General features: G+C 37.3%; 2 protein-coding genes across 2 annotated transcripts; both read right to left on the reverse strand.

The window, feature by feature from the left end:
* Positions 1–282: 282 nt before the first annotated feature.
* tbrg4 (transforming growth factor beta regulator 4) lies at positions 283–7,458 on the reverse strand. Its single transcript, XM_055047918.1, has 11 exons — positions 7,386–7,458; positions 6,019–6,509; positions 5,618–5,938; positions 4,977–5,151; positions 4,667–4,824; positions 4,454–4,564; positions 4,228–4,372; positions 2,716–2,958; positions 2,509–2,620; positions 2,302–2,416; positions 283–777 (listed from the first exon to the last, which is right to left on the reverse strand). The coding sequence occupies exons 2-11, from the start codon at positions 6,439–6,441 to the stop codon at positions 676–678; spliced, it is 1,905 nt and encodes a 634-aa protein (XP_054903893.1). The 5' UTR covers positions 6,442–6,509; positions 7,386–7,458; the 3' UTR covers positions 283–675.
* Positions 7,459–7,695: 237 nt separating this feature from the next.
* LOC129371355 (DENN domain-containing protein 3-like) lies at positions 7,696–22,692 on the reverse strand. Its single transcript, XM_055047919.1, has 28 exons — positions 22,098–22,692; positions 20,313–20,398; positions 19,766–19,931; positions 19,470–19,562; positions 18,427–18,542; positions 18,059–18,183; positions 17,748–17,859; positions 17,342–17,461; positions 17,160–17,258; positions 16,578–16,697; positions 16,283–16,398; positions 16,032–16,187; positions 15,850–15,946; positions 15,626–15,729; positions 14,962–15,146; positions 14,198–14,357; positions 13,926–14,121; positions 13,657–13,825; positions 12,265–12,524; positions 12,014–12,184; positions 11,772–11,901; positions 11,466–11,573; positions 10,712–10,851; positions 9,196–9,356; positions 8,952–9,088; positions 8,686–8,804; positions 8,379–8,516; positions 7,696–8,109 (listed from the first exon to the last, which is right to left on the reverse strand). Exons 2-28 carry the CDS (start codon positions 20,394–20,396, stop codon positions 7,891–7,893), a joined length of 3,801 nt encoding a protein of 1,266 aa, XP_054903894.1. The 5' UTR covers positions 20,397–20,398; positions 22,098–22,692; the 3' UTR covers positions 7,696–7,890.
* Between the last annotated feature and the right edge of the window lie 276 nt (positions 22,693–22,968).

A 22,968-nucleotide genomic window follows, 5' to 3' on the forward strand; every position in this document is an offset into this window, starting at 1 on the left:
TGCATATTTACTGACGCGTTTGCAAAAACGTAACTGAGCATTTACAATGAAGCAAGTTTTCACTTGTTTGAAATATTATCAAGCTGCCAGTGAAGATATATTTTTTCAAATAAATAATTATAGCTTTAAAATAAATATTTATTCAGATTCAAATTTGGATAAAATAAATGATACTGAAACAGTAAAAGGATAAGAATGTGACTGATTCAGCTCCATTTGTCTGCGTACCTCCCAGTTTCATTTAATCCATAATCCTTCAGATGCTAAAAACAGCAGGAAGAATTGCAAGAAACTATTTATTCCATCAGATGATGACACATAAACAGATATAAGTTATTCTGATAGTTACATCCAAATGAGAAGCATTCTTTGACCAAATATTTCCCCATACTCCAGAGCTTCGGTTGCAACAATCTCCTTGCAGATGCAAGAACAAAGTTTTTGGTTAAATTATATCTCTGTGGTCTTTATTTACATCTCTCGCCTCATCCTAAACTCTTTACTCGTCGTCACCTTGGAAACAGGGAAAGCCCCACATGTTGCCAGGGGAACGAGTAAAAATATGCGATGCTGCTCCGACCCCAGCGTGAACGTGGGTGGAAGCGTGCATTCCCTTTGTGTCCCTCCGGATTGGGAAAGCTCTGATCGAGCTGAGCTTCGGAAGAGTCATTCTGATCACTTGGCCATGTCCTCCGCCACAGCCTTCCCCATTTTATCCTTCAGGTACGCCAGTTTCTGCCACTCGGACTTCAGCTCCAACCACTCATAGTATGGCACCTTAAAAGGAGGATAAAGGAATGTTTTAAAATGAGTTTGCGTGTGATCTGATTTTAAGCACATGGTGACAAGTAAAAGCATTCAGTTCTTGGAACAAGACAAGAAACAGGGATTAAACAAATGTGGATTTTATCTCAGCTTTTCCTCACTTTTTATTTGATATGTGCTTATCAGAAAGTCTTATGTGTTTCAGTCATACCCAGGACGTTTTGCACAACAGCCAAACCTTTCAATAATTTTTTTCAACTTTCACAACTATAGTATTACTCAAGTCCAACCTTTAACTGAACTTCCCGAGTTCCTCCATAAGCCAACCAGGCTCAAAAAAAATAGTGATAAATTCTTCCAGGAAGATACTTTGGTTTTCTTGACAGAATTTTAAAACTACACCTTTAAAAGTGAAACAAGACAAATGCCAAAACTCTCATTTATTAATATTATGGTTTGGCAAATCAACACCAAGTATTAGGTGTCAGCTGGAGCTTTCCTTACACAAATGTATAACTATTGTTGACAACTTTTTAATGAGAAGATTTGAAAGCCAGTATGAAGTAGAGCACCATAATATATAAGCTCATAATCACAATATTAATAACTGCAGTATTGCTGTAACAAAGGGCTGCTTGGATGCAAAATTTGGTTTAATGTCATATTCCAAGCATGCAGCCACACTTTGCTTGCAGCTAATGTTTGCAAATTGAAAGTTCTCTGGCTTCTTCTATGGTCACCATATGTATAAATCTTGCATGTTTTCCTGATATTGTGCAACCCTTGTATTAAACCATAGCAAACAAGGTTTTCATCAAATTATGTTCTAAGGCTTCTGCAATGTTTCTATTAAGGGTACAAAGTTGAAAGAAAGAGTTTCTGGACTGATCTTCAGCTCTATAGAGCTGTTCCTCATTTATTGTTGTTTTCTGTCAGTTTTGAAACAAGAGGCAGTAAAAAAAGCACAGACTGTTGTGGTTTGGAAATTAAAGGAGACCTGACATTTATAATTCAGCTGTGGTATTTCTATCTAGACAAGTAGTTATATAAATTGATTTTTTTTTTTATTCTAGAGGCCCAATGTGCAAAAAAACTGACAAAAAAATAAATGAATAATTCTGTGAAAATCAATTATCTTTTTAGTAATCTACAATAAACTTGATAATAAGCAACATATTGGAAATACTTCCCCCAGCGAATTGAATCAAACTGACCTATAGCCGACACCCTGATTTCTCATACACGCAAGGAGATTGTCCTACATGTGAAAGAGATAGAGCTTGGCTTGGCCTAGATGAGGCAAATCTGTGGCTGCAGCTCTATTTATACCACAGACTGCAGAAGGGCCCACCTGATATGCAGCTCTAGAAAAACTTTAGCTCCATTGTGCGAATTTTCTCAACCTTTCAGGTGCAGCTGCAGCAAAACTGTTTGCCTTGCCGCTTTATGATGAAATACTACTTTCCCAGGGCAAACACAACTGATCCTTGTCACAAGCAGCTTTAGGGTAGACAAACTGCCACAGCCTCACCATACCTCCACTAGGATGAAACCAGCCAACTGGAGATGCCTCTTCATCATGACAAAGCGCCCCAGAAGGTCTCTGCTCTTGGAGCCAAAGTTGGGAAATTCCCAACTCAAAAAAGCTAATCTGAAAAAAAAAGGGGGAAAACAACTTCAGGCATAAAACGAAACGGAAAGTGTCATTTTTCAGTGATTCAGTTATTCTCCTCCATGTCTCACCGCCGTGCCTGTGCAGGTAAATCCTGGGTTCCTCCACCACTTGGTAGATGAGGGGCTTTTAGATTTGTCATGTCAACTGATTTATTGTCACAATCCACAACAATCTCTCCATCTGATTTTAAAAAAAGTAGTTTCAAATTTTAAAAAAGACAGTTTGTATAGGTAATAAGTTCTACAATTGGAGACGTTTATTGGCCCCCCTCTTACCAATTGTCCATCCATACACAGTGTCAACACTGGTGCGAAGGGCCCCCGTATTCTTATCAAACAAAGTCTGCAATGCCTCTCTCAGGCTTCTTTGCAGATTGGATAAGGGCGAGTTCGTAGCTGAGACAGACAGGACACTAAGAGAGGGGACAGCATCCGAGGAACTGTTATGCTCCAAGAGGAGAGTGGCAGCAATGTGCAGCAGCTTCAGTCTGTAGTTCTCCACTCGAGCTGGGCTGCCCTCTACAAAAACGATAAACATAAAGATCAAGGTTGATAAATGACTTAAAAAACAAAGAAGCTTTTAGGAATTTATTTTTTTTTGAAAATGTATAAGTGACGATTGGAGCAGAAACGTTACAGAGCTATGCTGCCATCTTGTGAGGCATAGGAGGAATTTGGCGTTTGGCCCCAAAACCAGAAACTTCACAGCTACTTAGATTAGATCTGACAGACACAAATCTCTCTGGGTGTGATTTAATAAGCTGATTTACTAACATGAGCAGTTTGTGTCAGTGAGGGGCCTTCTGGGTGGAAATATGAGCTTTAGGAATGCAAATGTTTAAAAAGTATCTATTTTTGCAGCATGTGACATTCAGGAGCAGAAGGTAAGTATTTCTATATCATTTAACAGCAGCACAATCCAGACAGATGTTTTTATATTTTGCAACTAATTGCATAATATGCTAGGTTTTTTATTTTAAAAAAATAAAAGGATATAAGTGTATTGCTTTACACATTTTGTTTTGAAAGAAAAACTTAACTTCACAGTAAGCTAAATAACCCATTAAATATGTGTCTGACACAGATTATTATTATCCTTTGACTTGTTAGAAAACCTTGGCTGCACATGTTCCCCAATTTAATTCCTGTTCTGTGTCATGAAGCTTTAGAGTAACTTATTTCCCTCATTGGATGCTGGCTTCTACTTCTCTGATTTCAATATTACCTTCATCGGACTTCCTATCATGTGCTGACCGGAGTTTACAGCTGCAGCTTCTAACATAATGCAATGTGCACTCTGAACATTTTTTGACCAACATCTAAAATGATTTGATGTTCTCAAACATTGCATTGTGACCAACATGTAAAGAAAATAGGAAATCAGGAACTTTTTCACACTACCGCATTGTGTTTTTTGTGGCTGTTGTTCCTTGTCGACAAATTATATTTTTACAAAGTAGATAAGATGCTCATAGATTAGTCAGCCCTCCTACCCAGAAGGCAATAATTTTTTAACATTCTTGATGACTTTTCCAATATATGGCAACCTAGTAACATGTATTGAAACAGTGCAGTTGCCCAGACAGAGAACAAAAAGAATAGAAAGCTGAATAAGTCCTTTTCAGAATTAATCTACTCAAATTTATTTTCAAACCTTCAATTAACATCCTGCAGGATAACTGAAAGTGCATGTAAGAAAATTGGATGCTGACTTTTTAACTCCACTGTTGGAGCATTTCCAATTCCCTTAAAGGTGTTAATAATCCGCCACCCAGGTAAAGAGTTTACCTTGCAGTTTGATAACATGACTTGTTTGAGTCATAGGGATGAGATAGTCGGGCTTGGCCTGCTGTAATACACACAGGGACCACACCACATCTGTCTGCAGGAAAGGCTCCAGACTATCAAGAGACTCCTTCAACACAACATGAGCCTTTCAAGAAGCAGAGAACACATAGAAGTTGAACCAACTGGGCACCGTCAGCAGATCTGCAGACCTTTGACTCATTAATACCTTTCTGTAAAACTCCTCTCCTTTGCTGGGCTTGAAGCCAAGCCTGGCAAAAGTAATGAGCAGATTGCAGAGCTGAAGAGTGCTATACTTGTCACTCTTCGTTGTGTAATGCTGGGGGAAACAAAAACAAAAACAAAACAAAACATGACAATCAGTGAGGAAAACAAACAAACAGTTAATCTGAGGTCATTGATGAAGTCCTGGACAACTGACCTCAGCAAAGGCTTCAAAGAGAGGAATGTGGAGCCATTTGAGGAAGCCCAAAGACTTGGCACAGCGTGTGACATCAGTTGAGCTGAGCTCAGGAACTCTGGGTAACAACTCGCTGGCTATTCGTTGAAAAACCTGAGAATGGTTGAAATTCAGCTTTCCTAGAAACAATGAAAAATTTGTTACTTTCATATTTGTTCTCCTCCAAATCTTAAATCAACATTGAACTTTATAGCTTAATTAGTTTTTTTTTATAACCAACAGAATCAGCTTCAGTTTCAGTGGATCTGCATTTCATTTTCAGAGATATTACCGTATGCGAAGGTCAGATCCATTATTAATGGAGTGGTGAACTCAGATGAGGGTTTCTGGAGGAGGTGGTAGGACACAGCCCTAAGTAATGGGATGCTTCTGCGACTCTGAGCTGCCAAAGCTACACAGACTTTCCTGATATCTTCAGCCGAAAAGCCCTCCAAGAGCTCTAATGCCTGCAAAAGATTTTTTTTTTTTTAATGAGGTCCTTATAATTGTTTATAAGTGGGAATCTTTAGCAACAACATTCAGTGGGATTCAATTTCATGATGGGAGCACTGCAGGGTAGATAACTGGTATGGAGTGGTTCTCAGTGACAGCAGCATCCCAATAAATTAGAATAATAATAATGAAATTTGATTTATTATTTGCCACTGAGCTGCATTTCCTTCCTCTTAACTTTCTATTGACATATTTGAGTTCTGAATGGGGAGAGGTTTACCAAAAGGAGCATGCTGGTCTAATGTCAAGTGTGCGGTTTTCTCATGCAAATACCATATAACTTTTATTAAATGTTCCAATTCACTGAGAAAAATATCAGTTTTACTTCTTTGAATTACCAGAATGTACTTTTCAGTTGTGTTCGAATTAACTGGCATGCACTTATTAAGTATTTCTAAATGGAAATAAAATAGTTGATACCTTATCTTCAAGTCTGTCCACCAAAGTAGGTGCCATGTGCTCTCCTTTGGAGATCAAAGCACTGATAGTTTTAGCATCTGCGATTTCCGTCCACCGCAGCTCCAGCTGTTTTAAGGCAGAGTTCACTATCGCTTCATCTTTCCAGGTTTTCCTCGCCACTCCCCAGTCTATCAGTAAGCCTAGCTGCTTGTAGGAAAGCCTTCGGACTCTCCACAGCACCTCTGTTTGGATTGAACAGAGTACTGGATGGGAAGGGGGAATCTTCATGATCCATAGGGTCCGCAAAACACTCACCAGATTGCCATTCCACACCGATGACACCTGGAGAAAACAATTATATTGACATAAAAGAGGGACTATTACCTAATTAAATGAGAAGTAAGTAGCAGAGGAACCCTCACATCTTTTGATAGAGTATTCATCATATCAACCAGCCTTGAATCTGCCAGCATTTTATCTTGGTCTCCTGTAAACTTTCCCTTTCCCTTTACCGTCAGGTAAGTCCACTTCATCAGGGAGTTAGCCGCCGAATTACCATTCCCTCGGCACTGTTCCCAAGCAGACAAAACGTCCTCTGGAGCCAATGCTTTCGCCAACATCTCATCCAGATGAGTTTGAACCAGAACTATGTGAAATGGATCATCTTTGGTTGCTGTCTGCTCACAGAACAATCTCTCAGTGACCCATAACCAGTTTCTAACCCTCGGTACCTCGACAGGTCCACCTAAGGGTGGATGAAAGCGGAGAGCAGTGGCAGTCACTGCAGCCTGAGAGGAAGACTTGCAGATTAACTGGGCACATCTGGCCAGCAGGCGGTTGGCCATTCTCTCACAGAGGTGAGACTGGAAAGGAAATGTCCTCACAATCCAAAAACACACATTCCACGGTTGATCTGTGAGAAGCAGAGCAGTAGAGTTAAATCTGGATAGTAGTGTTGTGTTGCCTTGTCAAGATGCCTTTCCCCACCGATTGTGATCTATAATAAACCCTTTATGCTCCTGAACAGTTTCATTGCTATAGTTTAAGACCTAAATAACATCCTTGACTAACTTCCAGTCATTTTAATGTTGAACATTTGTTGCATCAAATGATAGAATGTGGCTAAAACTCCACTTCGTCAGTTTTTAAAATGCTACATTAAAATTGTGTCGTTATAAGGAAAATCGAAATCTGCCTTAATTGTCTTGATCAAAAGACAATTAAGCTCAAAAACTGATAAGCCAATTAATATTAAGTCCTCGTCTTTGATTAAATGTAAATGTCACCACACAATCACTAAGCAGCAGTTCAATGCATTTAGACACATAAATGTTGTGCAAAATGAATCAATGGTAAATAAAGGTGATTTAAGTGTCTAAAAACTGTTTTTTTGCATCAGAGAAGCTGGTCTAAGTATTGTGAAAGTCACCTATTGGATTCAAAATAAAGGCCAGAACATTAGAAAAACCTCCAGTTTTGTGTGCGAGTTTCATAACCCGGCTTTTCTTCCCGGAGACTCGCAGAATGGAAAAACTATATCGAATTTTGTTTCAATGTCATTGTGACTGTGTCCGAAAATGTTTCTTCCAATTTATTTATTTTTTTGTCCGAAGCTAACACTGAACATGTTCCTGTCATGTAACATCAGAACCTGACCTTGTGTGGAAACGAGGAGACGCACTGAAACAACACCGGTCGTTTTTCCTCATCCAGCAGATTTAAAACGATAAAACCTGAACACTGGCCGCATCTAAAGAATGCCATAATTACATTCCCACTGATGACTTACCTAAAATAATGGATATTTCTGGAAGAAAACCAACCGCATGACAAAATGTCTGGCAAGCGGTAGTAGTCGCAGGAAAGTGATGTCAGAGACACCGTCACGTGACCAGCGGATGAGGCTACGATTGGCTAATTTTTTTTAACATACATTCAGAATGATAAAATATTGTACTGTAAGGAAACAGAAACAATATGAAATTGATACTTCTATTCAAACATCTCAGTAAAATAAAGAACATTTATTATAAATTCTTACATAGAAACAAACAATCTTTTAGTACTCTACTAAAACATAAAAACATGAGGGACAGATATCTTACTTAAACGTTGTGCATCATTAGCAAATTAAAATTATTTAATTAAGATGAAATCAAAACATTTTTCCTTTAAAAAAAAAGTAAAGTCACTGTTATAAACTAATAGAATCCAATAAATAAAATGTAAAAAGATGTCTTTGCACCGAAATACAATTCTACATATTGAAATTTGTTTTGTATCTTGAATTGTTTTTATGCAACCTGCCAGATGGCAATCTTGCCATCCCGACGTGCAGAGCCGCTCAGGACATAACGATCCTCAGCAGAACAGAGAGTCTGGATACTGTCCGAATGAGCCAGTAGCTCTTTAGTCACTGTGAGGCTGTCTAAGTCTAACACCAACACCAGGCTTTTCAGCTGACCGTCACAAAGACCTCCGATTCTGCTCCATCCTCTGCAGCCAACCCAGATCTGGGAATAGGAAATGAAGCAGAGTATTAAATAAGTCCACACCAGTAATACTCAACCACAGCCACTCTGGAATAATATCAGGCTCTGGGTCAATGTAAGTCATGGCAGATTAGATTTCCCATTTAGTTTGACTAAACAAATCAAAATGAAATAGATTTTCTGATTATTAACATTATATATTAATGGCAAAGAAGTTAGAATTTTGTGAATAAATATTAATTAGATAAGCCAATAAGCCACATGTAAACAGACATGTATGCAGAGCTCACCTGGTTTTTGACTCGAATCATACACGTGACTCCTGAAGTGCCTGGCAGAGAAATTCTTTTGGGTGATTGTTTGAGGTTGTCAGTCTGCCAGAGACACAATTCCACCGAGTCAGAGCAGCCTGTCCAAACTTCTCCGCGCTGCAACACACCGACCTTTTAGTTAGATTTTAGAGTGATATGGAAAACATCCTAAACTTTCAGTTTTAAAAGTTTGAGCAGCAACTTATCTGAAAGGTTCAGTGTTAAGCAATGCCACTTGATAAAATGTAATATAAACTTGTGAAAAAGACTCCTGTATTCAAGTCACCTCTGGAATAACAATAAAGCAGCTGAAGCAACTGGGCATGCTCCGTAGGTCATCAGGCAGCACTATCCTCCTCTGTGGAGCGCCACACTTTTTTAGTTCCACAATGCTGTCACCACAACCTGCACATGGAAAAAACACTCAAGTTAAAAAGAAAATACTTAAGTGTCTTTTTGTTTATCGCAAGACACTGTCCCTACACAGGTATGATGACAAACATGCACCAAATCACATTGAAATAGCCGACAGAATCAACAGTGTGTACTCACAGCACCAAAGGATGCCGTCATAGAATCGTATGGAGCAGAGACGATCACAGCTGAGGTAGAACTGGTGCTTCACCTTCAGAGTAGCCGAGTCCCATTGCAGGATTGTCCCGTCACAACTGCAGGAGTAAGCAAGTTGCCTAAAAAATGTAAAAAAAAAGGAAAGATGAGAAAGTCACTAGTTGCAAAACTACATCAACTTGCTATTTGAGAAATATTAGTTAGCTGAGAATAATAACATCTTCACCCATTGCTATGATCTGTGGTGTCAACACAGAGGCCAGTCACTTCATGTCGGTGTTCAGTCAGCAGTTTGTTGCAGGACATACCGTGGGTGTCGATGATGTAAATAACAGAGTCCTGAGAACCCATCCAGACCTGATCATGAACCAGACCCATCATGCATGTCTGAACAGAGAATAAGATTATGTAAAAATTTGTTTCAGAAAAATACCAGCAGTGTACAAAAACACAAGAAATGCCTTTCATATGTTTCTGTACAATGTTACTATTTATCTATGAAGAACCATTATACTATTAATGTGAGCCATAAGCCGATGAATGCTTAGGACAGTCACTCAAACATTCAAAAAAAAAATAATAATCAATAAAACTTCTAAGAACTAAATTCAAAGTGCAAAAACTGGAAATAACATCAGCATATTTTTTATTCAACAAAAACTATATTATACTATAGAAACTAAACCTAATCAAAAAACAATGGAAATGTGTGAAAGAGTGAGATGTTCTCTCAAACAATGCTTGGCAATAACACATGTAGTCAATATATTACAAATGCAGTTTATTTTTTCTAGAAAGGTGTCACATTTGTAATAAAAGGGCATTTGTGGGTAGAGTGGCAAAATTGAATACATAGTTTCCTCCTACAGAAAACTTGCCAAATCCTGTCTGTAAAAACCAAACAGCCCTCGATGAAGCTGGTGTGATGGCACAGACAACACTGCTAACAAACACTTGGTCATCAAGTGTTCATCTTATAGGAATAACAGTTGTGGGATGTGGTGGTCATGCCAAGCTGGCAGACTTCCCAAAACAATACCAGTAAAAAAATAACAGCATCCTCCATCTAGCATGAGACCATCATTAAAACGAGAGGCCAGGTAGTTGTGGCTGTATACTGTTCTCCAATGCACAAATGATGCCACTATGTTAAATTATTGAATGACAACATGTCTTGCTAAAACTTCAAACATTAGTTTGAAGTGTTTGCTAAAACATTAACTGGCTAAATGTTTTAGCCAGCTAATGTAAGCTAGGTAATGTTTTACCTTCCTAAAACATTAGCAAGCGAAAATGCGCCGTTCTTGTTTGGAACTGCACCAAACAAGAGTCAATAGATTATGTTCTTTGGTATTTGCAGAAGATTTTCGAAGTCACAACAAAAATACTGTTTGCAAATGCATTTTCTGTTCTGTGTGACGTAAAGATGAAAATGCAGGCTTGCTAATTATATAAAATTTATAGCCAAGAAACATTAACTTAACTCTAATTTCCTTCCTCAGTTTCTAAGTCTATTCATTTTTCCCCAGAAAAAGCAACTTATCAAATAATCTTTAAATATTTTGTTCTTAGTGAATTAACAAAGCAACAAAGATAACTGTTTTCTTTTACACAAGCTGTGTTTTAAGCAGTACTAAAATTCCCACCCATAGGATTATATTATTAATGAGGTTTAATATTATTTTGAATCATTTTTAAGCCATTTCATCATATGCATCTGTATGACATCAGTCTGCCCTCACCACTTGTAACTCTCCCGTCTGAATGCAATCCTGCAGCATTGACCAGCTGGCTGCATCAAATACAACCACTCTGCCGCCACTCAGTGCCACCCACAGCTTGGGGTTCATCACTACAGGAGAATTTTTGTCCCGTAGCTGACCTGAAATTGTAACAAAAAACATTTAAATTGTAAGTAAAAAGCTGTTCATGATTCTAAAATAAAACAGAACATTAGACTGTTCAAAAAATATATTTTAGTCATGTGCCTTGTTATGTTGTTTTACATTATATTAGTTTATACCAGTTTTTTAAGTGTCTGGGAAATAATCTAGAAACTGAAAAAATAATCTACATCCTCAAGGGCTGGTATTCTGCATGTTTTAATTCTCTTCCTGGTTCATCATCCTGGTGCTTGCTACGTTCTCGGCATGTCGAAGCTCTGCAGAGGGTGGCTGACGAGCCATTATTTCATTTATGTGCGTTGAACCAGGGAGAGAAATAAAACATGCAATCTCCTGGCTCCTGAGGACAGTTCTTAAAAACCTCTTAGTTGAGGATCAGAGTTGGGGAAAAGTGACTTAAGGGAATTTCCATTTTTGTCTCACATGACATCTAAGATACTGTTCCAGAACAGACCAGCTTTGTTCACTAGAAGAACTCAGCGTGAACATGTCAAAAACATGTCGAGGAAAATGCACACCCATTTCCCAACACATTAAAAAAATAAAGTTGCAAATTTCAGAAAAATAGTTGCACGTTAAGTTAATCAAATACCTGGCGTGTACAGCAGCACACATACAGTCTGAGGTTCTGCTAAGTCCAAAGATGGGTTGATTTTATGCTTTAGAGTCTCTGAGGTAGAATTAGGAACCATCGTATGAACTGGTGAAAGACAAAAAAAAAATTATACATTAACTTACACATAATAAATGTACAGTAACATAAAACGGTAATACACAATTGACAAAAACTTATCAAAAAGGTAATCCAATTGTTTAGAGTCAACATCTATCATGGGACAGTCGTAAAACACAATGTCACTGCATCCGAAAGTAGAGAAACCAGGTAAGAGAAGCAAACCTTCATGTAAGATTTTATCAAAGTAAACCAGCTTTGAAGCTGCAGATATGGATCTGTGAGGGTTCAGGGAGCCAACAACAGCATCCATCAACAAGACATTAGTCAGAGCTTGAGTCATGTACTGCGGGTCCTGAGAAAAGACAAAAAAAAAGTAAATTAAATGGAAGGTAAATACATAATTTCTAAACACATTCTGAAAACAGAAAGCAACGTTTAGAGTTTTATTGTTTGTTGTATTGTACTTTATCTTGGTCACCCATCTTGCGTGCAGCCCACATCTCTTTGATGATGAGGTTCCAGAGTTGAGTCTCCATCTTTAGGTTTGCTTCAAATAGCTCAGGCCTGCTAAAAGTCTTGATCCGAAGACTGAGAATACGGACAAGAAGAAAGGGGGCGGAGGCCATCTTTACCTCCTAAAAAAGGATGATAGGATTTAAAATAGCAGCAAAGTAGAAACTTTCAGAATGAGATACCTGAATAAAATATGTTTAACCTTTATGTCTCTGAACTTTACAATTTCCAGAAAACCCGGCTGTCCCTCTGTGAGCAGAAACAAGCGTTTCTGCGTCATGGCAATTTTTCCGACACCATACGAGGTCTTGACACGTGAGGACAACTTGTAAACACATTCGCCGTCGTCAAGGCGGCTGATGACCTCAGAGAGGAGGTTGACATCTTGTGCTTCGGCCTCCGTCTCCTTCCAGAAGGTGTAAAACATTCTAAAGACTTTTGGGTCCACCTTCGTATGATGTTCTGCAAAAAAGACAACACTTGTTTTCAGGGTAGAATCATCATTAAATTGAATAAAACAATAATAATATTAATAATAATAATAAAACGTGTATTAACATTTTGAAGATTTGAACTTGTTCCACTTTTCACAAAAGCTTGCTTTATGTTTGCTCTTACAAAACATTCTTGCAACAAAACATTGATTCCAGTGTTAACTGCTGTCAAAGTTTTGGTGCATTTTCTTCCATCTAGCTGTGCATGACTGCCTTTTACAGCTGAACTAAAAGAGGAAAATAAATGTTTGTCCCACATACAAAGACTCTTTAAGAATTGGGTCATGGGAGGGAATTCAATGTCATCCACTGATGACTTCTAACAATAAATACACTTAATCTCATTCTCATCCTCATTCTTCTTTGAAGATGTGTACTGTGCCTCATCTTTCGTTTAGTAACGGAGCAGACTGATTTACAAGCCACAAATAACCCATTCTGGAGTTTTTATGGTCTCAAAATAAACATGACATCAACAGCAATGTACCATCACACTCAGCTGACAAAGTTGGTGACACTGAAACTGGAAGTTTGATCTCCATCTTCCTGACAGCTGAAACAGCGCTAGTCAGATTATTCAATCAGTTAAGCATCAAAGAGGTTACTAAATTAATTATCAGTGCCATTTACTCTTATGAAAGATTTAAACAGCTCTTAATACTTCTGAACAAATCCTAGTTTGTGGCTGAGAATACAAAATAGGGAATTTGTGAATTTCTTGCAATAAATATTATTGTAACATTGCTTAATATGCTTGCAAAAGTGTCAGTAAAAGGCTTTGGTTCAATTTAGCAAAGATGTTGACATAAAGCATCCCTTTGATTTTGACAACAGATGGTGATACACAAGTTTACAGTAAGTCTCTATCAATATCCTAATTAATTGAGTCATCCAGTTAAATGATTAACCATACAGACAAAAGCTACTTGGGCTTATCTGGCAAATAGTCTGATTTGCACAAAATAAACTAGCTGTTTATATGCTTCTTATGAAGATTTACTTGAAGACCTTTTCTAGCTAGAAATGTCAAATTTGTTTGACTATTGGGTATTATGATTTGTGCATTGTAGGCTTATTATAATTTGCATTTTATCTCTTACCATCAGTGAGTGCATCAAATAAGCGACTTATTGTTGCCACATCCTTTACAACTCCACATTCCTGAATGCAGCGTACAAACTCGTCCTGATCCAAGGGAGACTGAGGAAGTTTAAACTTCTTGATGTGAATATCCGTCCGAACAGCCGGCTTCTCGTTATCTGTTTTTATCTAACAAAGGCAAACAAAATGACTTGATTCATTCACCCACTGACATCAAGCTGCAACTGCGACCAATAAACATGACATCAACATGAGTTTGCTGACAGACCTTGAAAAGAAGACTCTTAAGCTCGGGTCTCTTTTGGGCTTGCTGCAGCTCATCTTGGTGCAGAGAGTCCACGAGCCACGTGACCAAATGTGTGGGAAAGATTGCCGTGTCAGTCTTGTTGAGACTCTGGAAATCACTCAAAGCATCCAGTCGCCTTGAGCATAGCGTGTTGATGAAACCTCGCAAGTAGTAAAATCTGGAGGGGCAAAATAGTTGGAGTGATATTGGTGGGTTAAAGTTTTACGTTTAAATCTAAGATCAAGACATAATACCTAGCCAGAAGAGAAGAATTCTCAGTTTGGACAGAGAAAATAGCATCTCCCAGCATTTGGATGAGCTCACTATAATAAGTTTGGACAGAGTGAGAAGACAGAAACACTGGGAACTCTGGGAGTTTAAAAACTTTTACAGGGTCGGGTGGTGTTTTCAGCGCTGGAAGAAGAGCAGAAGAGAATGTGGAAAGAGATGAGGAAGTAAATATAAAAGCAAAAAATAAATAAAAACATTGAGTGAGCATTAGTTTCATAAATGTATTTAGTATATATCTTAACTATGTAGGACGACAGAGTGACTGTTTTGTAAATCAATGCAAAACACAAAAATATTTTGACCTGAATGTTAACTTTAACTATGAAATATCTGCAATATTATATTTTCAGATCTCACTTGCACAAAATGTGTTGGTCTCTCAATGGTTAAGCAGTAGATTTGCAAGTTAATAAAGCATGACAAACTAAAATAAAATAACTCAAATTAAAAATGGTTAAGTTATCAAAATCTAACTTTTTTAACGTCCAAGTTAATATGATAACTTTAGCAAGAAGACACCTTGCACAAGTAAATCAATGATTTCACTTAAGGAAACTAAAAAAGAGCCATGAGTTAAAAGCTTATATATGACACTGATTATCAGACACTTTAAATAAAGTTGCAAATTTAACACATAAATATGTTACATCAGAAAGTCAGAAATGCTCATATACTGAATGAAAAATAATGCTTTGTCCTGCCTTACAGACAGTTTTATTTCTCTCACCTGAATCAGACATGATGCCCTTCATGAACAGAGGGTTTTTCTCAAAACTGATAACCTGGTATCCTCCTAAGTTAGGGAGACTCCTCCCCAGTCTTTTACTCAGCTTGTTCCCAACAACAGAACTCTTTCTCCGGGTTAGGATTGCTTGCATGGTCGGCCTACGTGGTACCTCAACAACAGACGTTCTGCGGCACACACAGGAAAAGAAACAAGGTCAGAAGACTGACCATGACTTTACAAAGCAATACCCTGACATGCTAAACTATTTCCTTGTTGAATCTTCATATTTTCAGGCTTTGAATTGATTCAGATCAGCTCAAACATATGAGTTTGTATTTTTTGCTTCTGGTTCTAGTTGTTTACGGTACTGTACAACACAGCGTCATGAAAAGGTTTTCATTTCCTTCAAATAGCTTCACCTTTGGTCACATTATTGAGATGATGTGACCAATTATTTAATAATTATTTTTTAAAAAAATCACTATTACATTTCTTTGTATTTATTTAATAAATAAAACTCGGAAGTATACAATTTACGAAAATATTTATTTTTAAGGTTGTAATATTACAACATGTGAAACAGTTTCAGAAGTATCAATGGTTTTGTTAAGTGCAGAAATTTCACAAGAATTTTTAGGCCTGTTCAGTTAATACAATGACGTACTTCTGCATCTCAGCCCGAGTGCTGAGCTCCATTCGCGCAAAGTAGTCAATTTTTTTGTTGAGCCGATCCCTCAAGAAGGAATGGAAGATGTGTGTGTCCAATACCTGCAACACAGGTATATCAATATATTGATCGATATTTTAAATGTTTTAACTAATATTATTTAACCTATAGCCAAACATTTCTACTACAAATAAACAAAAGCCAAAAAATTGAGTGAATACCACTTTGTAAAAAAGGAGCTCATCTGGCTCTCTTGTTTTCAGGAACTCTTCGCTGTGAAACACTCGATGTTCATAGTTCAGATGACTGCAAACATCCCTGATTGAAACACAGAATATTCTAGCATTTCGAAACAGAGTATGTCTGAGAAAATGATCAACCTGCAGCTAAGTGTCCATAAAACCTGAATATGTTGACCAGCAGTTCCAGAGAAATCTTCTGGATCTCATGATTGAGTTTGTGTTGCCATGCTCTTCTTTGTGCACGCTGCTCATTGATGTCCATGCAGCTTGCACTACGGTACTGGTCCAAGTCAAAATGTGTCTGTAATGAGCGACTCCTATAAAAGGCAAAACATCTCTTCTTTCAGTTAGTGTAAGATGGGGTTTTGGTGTAGCTCAGCTTTGATTACTGATCTTAAAGCACACTTTGCACCTCTGTATGAAATAGCCTGCAGCAGCAAGAGGAATTTCAGGGATGTCAATAGCATCAGACAAAGAAGTGGAAATGGTCCCATCATCAATATTCACCAAGATCAAATCATCAGTTTCCTAAACAATCAAAAAAATAAAAAAATATATATTGAAAAGAGAGTAAATAAAACATGATTTAAAGGCAGCAACATTTAAACTTTTATTTTAAAAGTTTAAATCTCAAACACCAAAGAGTTTGAGACTTTGGTGTTACTTTCATTTTGTACAAATGTTACTTTGGCAGGTAATGAACTTACAGCAGCAACTTCAGCGTAATGGCTCAGATGGCATCCCATTAGAAAGGCAGTCGGAGCCATCAGGAAGTCCAGCATTCCTCTGGCCAGCACAGGAACATAAGGATGCTGCCATGTCAGAGGCTGTGGAAAATGAAAGCAACGATATGTTAAAACACATGCCGAACAAGATGCAATACAAAATTCATTTTCCCTTAAGAGTTTTGTGTTTTATAACCAACATTTTTAAACAGAATACATTTTCAAAATTCACCAGCAAAATACAACAAATAAAATCACTGGATTATTAGTTTGGCCTTCTTTATTTTATTCTTTGAAAGTCGACTAAGCTGAATTTACTCAGCACAGAGACTGTTCAGTAGAAGATGTTTTATTTTATTACATTTTACTTGATTACATTTTAATTATAAGGATTCCAACTGGCCATCTCTTCATCTCAATATCGCACTGGATTTCTAAAATCAACTATCGTTTATCATAATAATCATCAACATGAATTTTGAATTAGATAAGGTAGTCCAACACAAACCAGGATAAAAAAACAAACATTGTTTTTCATTTGACAGATCAGCAGATGTAACAGACCTGCAAAAAAATTAACAGGCTTTCTGCTATTAGCGTCAGTCTTGCCAAGTCAGCAGAAAACAATACCACCCGTTGCTCCTGCAGAAGAGAAGAAAGCACCTACAGAAAGAGAAACACAGAGATGTAGCCATTAATCTGAACCTCCTCTTGTTGCATTTAAATGCTAAATTAGTGTGAAATACCAGCAGTAGTTGCTGCGGTCGGAAGCAAAGGAAAGGCAGGTGGAGGTCCAAGTCGATAGCTGGAAGGCTATTGTCCTCTCTGGACGGTAACACGATAGTCAAAGGACGTAAGGTAAACATCTGGATAAAATGGAGCACAGACTCTGCAGTTTTACTGTTTCAGCTAAAAGAAAATTATCCTCTGCACATGTTAGTATGAGACTCATAAGAAAAACTCCATTCTCTCGGTGTGGATCTATTAGATTTTCCTGACTTGAAGCCCAGAAATGTAACATTTAGGGTTCAAATGAAGGCATGTTTAACCATGGATGTTTATTTGGACTACTAAGAGTAATGAATGTGGTAAAGCATGTTTAGCAAAATTATTATTACGACGACGTAGTCCAGTTAGAACTGGTCCACATACCAAATGAAGCTGCCCAGGAGGTGGAATTGGCACAAGGCTCAGCTTGATTGCAAATTCATTCAGTTTCTCCTCCATCTCTGATAAGTGACATGAACGCAGCTGAAACAGAAGACTGGCAAATAATGAAAAGAAATATGAGACACTGACAGAAAACGGTAAAACGATGGGATTGTATCAAAATACGTATGATTTTGTCATAAAATAATGTTAAGACTGATTTACAAGCCATAAATACAGGAAATATATTATACTTGCACAGATATAAAATAATTTCAGCAATGTCATATGCTTCAGGTTTTTCAGTTTCTCACCATGACAGGCAGTCTTTGAGGGCAGTGAAATAAGGATACTTGGATATGACACAAACACCGACAGCAGAGAAACATTTAGAGAACTTTAAAGATCCAGCTCCATGCTGATAACCAGTCGTCCCTTCCTTTGATGGAAAATAGAAGAAATTTAAAATGTATTAGTTTTCATTTCAGATCCCAATTTTAATTCTATATTATTATCTTAAATTATGTTGATGGTTTCAAAGACAACATTTCTTAATTCCCATTGATTGAGGATGTTGATTAGTTATAGATATTTATTGAGCATGATAACATTTCCTGTTTTAGAGTTTTCAGAAATTATGTTGCTCTATTATTACTGAAATATTGCGTGCTGCTCAGCGTACCAGGATTGATCGATAGTACTGCATCACTACCCCATGAGTCTTGTTGCCAAAGATGTCGGTAAAAACCAGGAAGTGGAACTGTTCCTCTTTCTCCTCCCCAGTGACCAGCACACCGCCTGGGGATAAAAACAAAAACATACAGCATCTTAATATTACATTCTGCATATGTGATCCCCTCACTCAAAGCACAGATTTTAATTGAGTAAGACTTCTACAAGACATTATACAGATAAAAAACTGAATTTGGGATTCAAAACTTTTCCCCTATGATTCCAGGAGTTGCTTTTTGTTCTTTCAAAAAGTTCGAAGGAACGTTTTAGATTTTTGGGCGTAATTGCTGGTGTTTTAGTCATACATCACATGAATGGATCAGCTTTGTTTAGTCTCTTCTTAAATACAAACTAAAACAAAAAAATACAAGACCATTGTGAGAGAGAACTACAATCAATTTCAGTTCCTCTGTGGGACAGACATTACAATCACCAGTTCCTCCAGCAGAACTATGTAAATCAGCTGTTGACTGAAAGCAAAGGTTATCTTCAACAGTAAAAATGATGAAGAAATTTAAAAGTTCAGAACCAGTATTTTATGGCAGGCCATTCGCATAATAAACCAATTGATTAATGAAATATGCTTATGCTCAATTCATTTTTACATTTGCAAGTACATGCCAGAAATTCTCTAAATGTGGACATGACAATGAATTACCATTTATCTTTTTTATTGGTTTACAAGTGATTTTGTAATAGTTAGCTATCATAATACTTTTTTTTTGGGATAAGAAATCTATTTCTATGTTTGAAGTACATTAAAATAGAGCTAAATTACGCAACTTTAATTTTGTTCCATACTTAAACATAGGTCAGGTCATTAGCACACACAGCATGTTCAAAAAATATATGCAAGTATTTACTCTAATATTGCTGCTCTAAGTGCTTTATTGACATTACAATAGTTAGTACTCTGCATGAAGAAGGATTGCCTCGTAATCAGGGCATTGTTTTTGCGTTTGTGTATAAGTCGAGAAAATAAAAATGCTTCACCAGGAAAACAGAGCTGTGGCAATGCCATGAGGTCGATATTTTTTGGTAGACCCACATCTTTGCTTCCTCCTTTTTTCTCTGATGCACTTTGATCTGGAAAGATGTAAATTTGTAAAATAATAAAACTTAAAATAATCCACAAAATAGCACAACCATTAAAATAAAGTAATAAGAGGGACCTGAAGAATGTAGGAGACATGATTCTTTAGAAATGATTAGTGTTGCGTTGTATGCATCAAATCTTGACTGGTTGTTTTTTTTGTTTGTTTGTTTGTTTGTTTTGTTTTTATTTTTACCTGAAGAAGAATGCTCTTTCTTCTTTCTGAGAAACGAGTGGTGTCTTTTTCCATGCAACTTTGATGTCTCATTCTCAGCTGACCTGCTATGGAAAGGAGGAGCCAGAACATGAAGAATCTCCGGCTCCAACAGGAGAGACTCAGAGCTTACACTGCTGTTACCAGCCTGAATAAGACAGAGGAAAAACATACTGCATTAACATTTATGCATGCATTGAGAATATAAAATATACTTTTGGCATAATCTATCCACCAATTATTAGACCATCGATTCCATGATTGTATGTTAAGCTGATTGATTTTATGGCAGTTGTTTAATTTGTCCTCCTGTATCCATTATGCCGTTTCATCCATTAAACCTTTGCTATTTTCTGTAAAAATTGGTTATCTGTCATTAACATACTCACATATTTTTCCAATGTGGTCAAATTTATAAACATGCAACAACAGTTAACCTCTATTTCAACAAAATAAGAACGATGTCACCCCAAGTTTGATAGCGACACTGCAAAAGGCAGTTGAATAAACTAAATTTAGACACAGAAACCTGGTAGATTTCCTGAAGTTTTTCACTGGACACTCCGACCACCACACAGGCTTCCAGTAAAGTTGGCAGCAAACAGTCAGTCATCACTGGGAAAACAAAAGATTATAATCAAATGGATCAAATGTGAAACGAGTGATATTAAAAGAAAATTAAGTCATATAAACAAAAAGAGTGTAAAAATAAAATTTTCTACTGGTTGCTATAAAAAACCCAAACTGTGACAAAATCTTTTATCATTACTCGTCACACATTATGCTGTGTGGAATCAACATTTTCTTGCTAATCATATGGCAAAAACCCTCATGTCACATGATTTTATGTTCCCATCAGTGAACTAATCCAGAGTAGAATTGACCTCTTGGACCTTATTATATTTAGAACTTTCCAGAACCAGAATAGGACCTTTAATTCAATTTACAGCAACAGAATAAATGGTGTGAAAAATATATTTGTTCTACATGCAACTGCTGCAAAATATACAACTTATTAAAAAATTGTCCTCATTTCTATAGTCTACTGAATAGGTTTCAGTCACTAACTGTGACTAGAAAATAGAAAAGAAAAGCTGGACATCATTAATAGTCACATTTTAGAGATCCGAAAAATTCACTAAATTATCCTTCAAAAACAGCAACTTTTTAATCTTCTAAAATGTCAATCCTGGTCCAATTTCAAACATTTCAACCTCTAAAACAGCCAAGATGCTGATGACTAGATCATGTAAAAACAAAGATGAAGAAACTCTGGTGTGGATGTCAGGCGTCACATTTGGAGGAAACAGAGTTCATTATCACACAATACCATCTGTCCAGTTAAACGTGGTGGTGACAGCATCATGCTATGGCAGTGGTGACCAAAGTCGGTCCTGGAGGGCTGGCATCCCGCATATTTTAATTCTCTCCCTGGTTTAACTCACATGGATCCAATAATGGCTCTTTAGAAGGTTTAAGAAGAACATTGACATGCTGGAAATGTTATTACTACCAGCAGGGAGAGAAGTAAAACATGCAGGATGCTGGTCCTTGAGGACCAACTTTGGGCACCCTTGTGCTATGGTAATGTTTTGCGGCAGCAGTAACAGGCTGCACTATTCAGTCTTCCCCCAACCCTGTTCATTAAAACACACCACACTGCTTGTTTGTGATGTTTGACTGTTTCAGCAAACATGACTTCAGTTGCTAGCTTATTTACAGGCTTTTGTTGAACTGCAAATAACTGAATCAGGTGTGTTCATGAAGAAACATGCAGGGTGGTATGAATTGAAGACCATGGCTGCCATCGTCATTCTGCTTTCCAGGAATAATGCAGTGTTTCATCAGTCTGAACAATCTGATCCACTGTTCATGGTAGCAGTGAATCAGACTTTTGATTTCTAATAGTCTTTAAATAGAGGTGCCTTTAACAATACAATTTAAAGTAAATACATAAAAGCTCTCGGAAACACATGGATCTTTGCATCCAAATCATTGAAAACAAAAACATCGATGCGAGTGATAGAATGGCCAGTGAAATCCATAGTAGAGAAACACTGGTCCTATAGGAGACTAAATAAAAAACAAGAGCAAAATAAGTGTACAAAGACACCATTGACAAGTCGTTGAGTCTAGTTTATTTCTTAAAAAGTTTCTTTGCTAGTTTAAAAAAATCAAAAAGGTTTTTATTGATGTCGCTGCACATGACTGTCACGCTGCACAGCTGATCAGGTACCCGTTTACCTGCAAGGCAGTTTCTAAATGCGTTTCCTCATGCCCCTTACCTCGCTAATGTCGTTTCAGTGTTACATACCGTCTCCCACGCTTTTTTTCCTTGTTTCTTAATTCTGCCTCCTCATATTCTTGACGGCACCTCCAGAACAACTCCGAGCCGCGGTGAACCCTGCATGAGAAGCTCGGCTCAGTTTCCTACAGCCTGCTTCCTGTTCCCCCGAGAAAACGCAAACATGCATGTCAATCAGTCAAGTGAGGTGAGTGACGCTTTATGGCGCCGTATATTGAAAACAAACAACGCCTTTCGCCAAACTACAGAAAATCCTATGTCTGTAAATTATTAGAAAGGGAACACTTATAAGACATGTATAATAATACGTATTACGTTAGTGCTGCAAAATATAGTACTTATTTGACGTTTCACGTCATAAATCATTTTACAGCCTCAAGATCCCCGTGTTGATGATTTATCGAAACAGCTGGCTGTACTGACTGAATGTGGCCTGTAGATGGCGACAGTTTATCAATTACATTTGAACTGGTCACTTTCTATTAAGTGAATAAAATGTGAACACGCTGAAAATCAAACAAAGCATTTCATGACATAGAAGCAAGCCACGAAGAAATATTCTTTTTACGCAAATCAGTTTTTGGTCTAAAACTTTCTGATGAACAGTTAGAACATGCAGGTAAAAGCCAGAGTCGTGAAAAGTTTGGTCAGAATTAGACTACTTCATTTATGGCTACAAAAAATTACTACGTTTCTCTGCGACTGGCTGAGGGATGTTTAGCCATATGTTTGAGTTTGCATGCACAAGTTTGACCTGACGAGATGAAAGAAAATCCATGACAAATCAAAGGTTTTGCATCCAATTCTTAAATTAAAAACAAAGTTCGATCATTTGCACTATAAAAATCTAAAATACAAAAAAAAAAAAAAAAAAAAATGT

The sequence above is a fragment of the Poeciliopsis prolifica genome, unplaced genomic scaffold (assembly GCF_027474105.1).
Source record: "Poeciliopsis prolifica strain line A6 unplaced genomic scaffold, Auburn_PproV2 SCAFFOLD026, whole genome shotgun sequence".
NCBI lineage: Eukaryota > Metazoa > Chordata > Actinopteri > Cyprinodontiformes > Poeciliidae > Poeciliopsis > Poeciliopsis prolifica.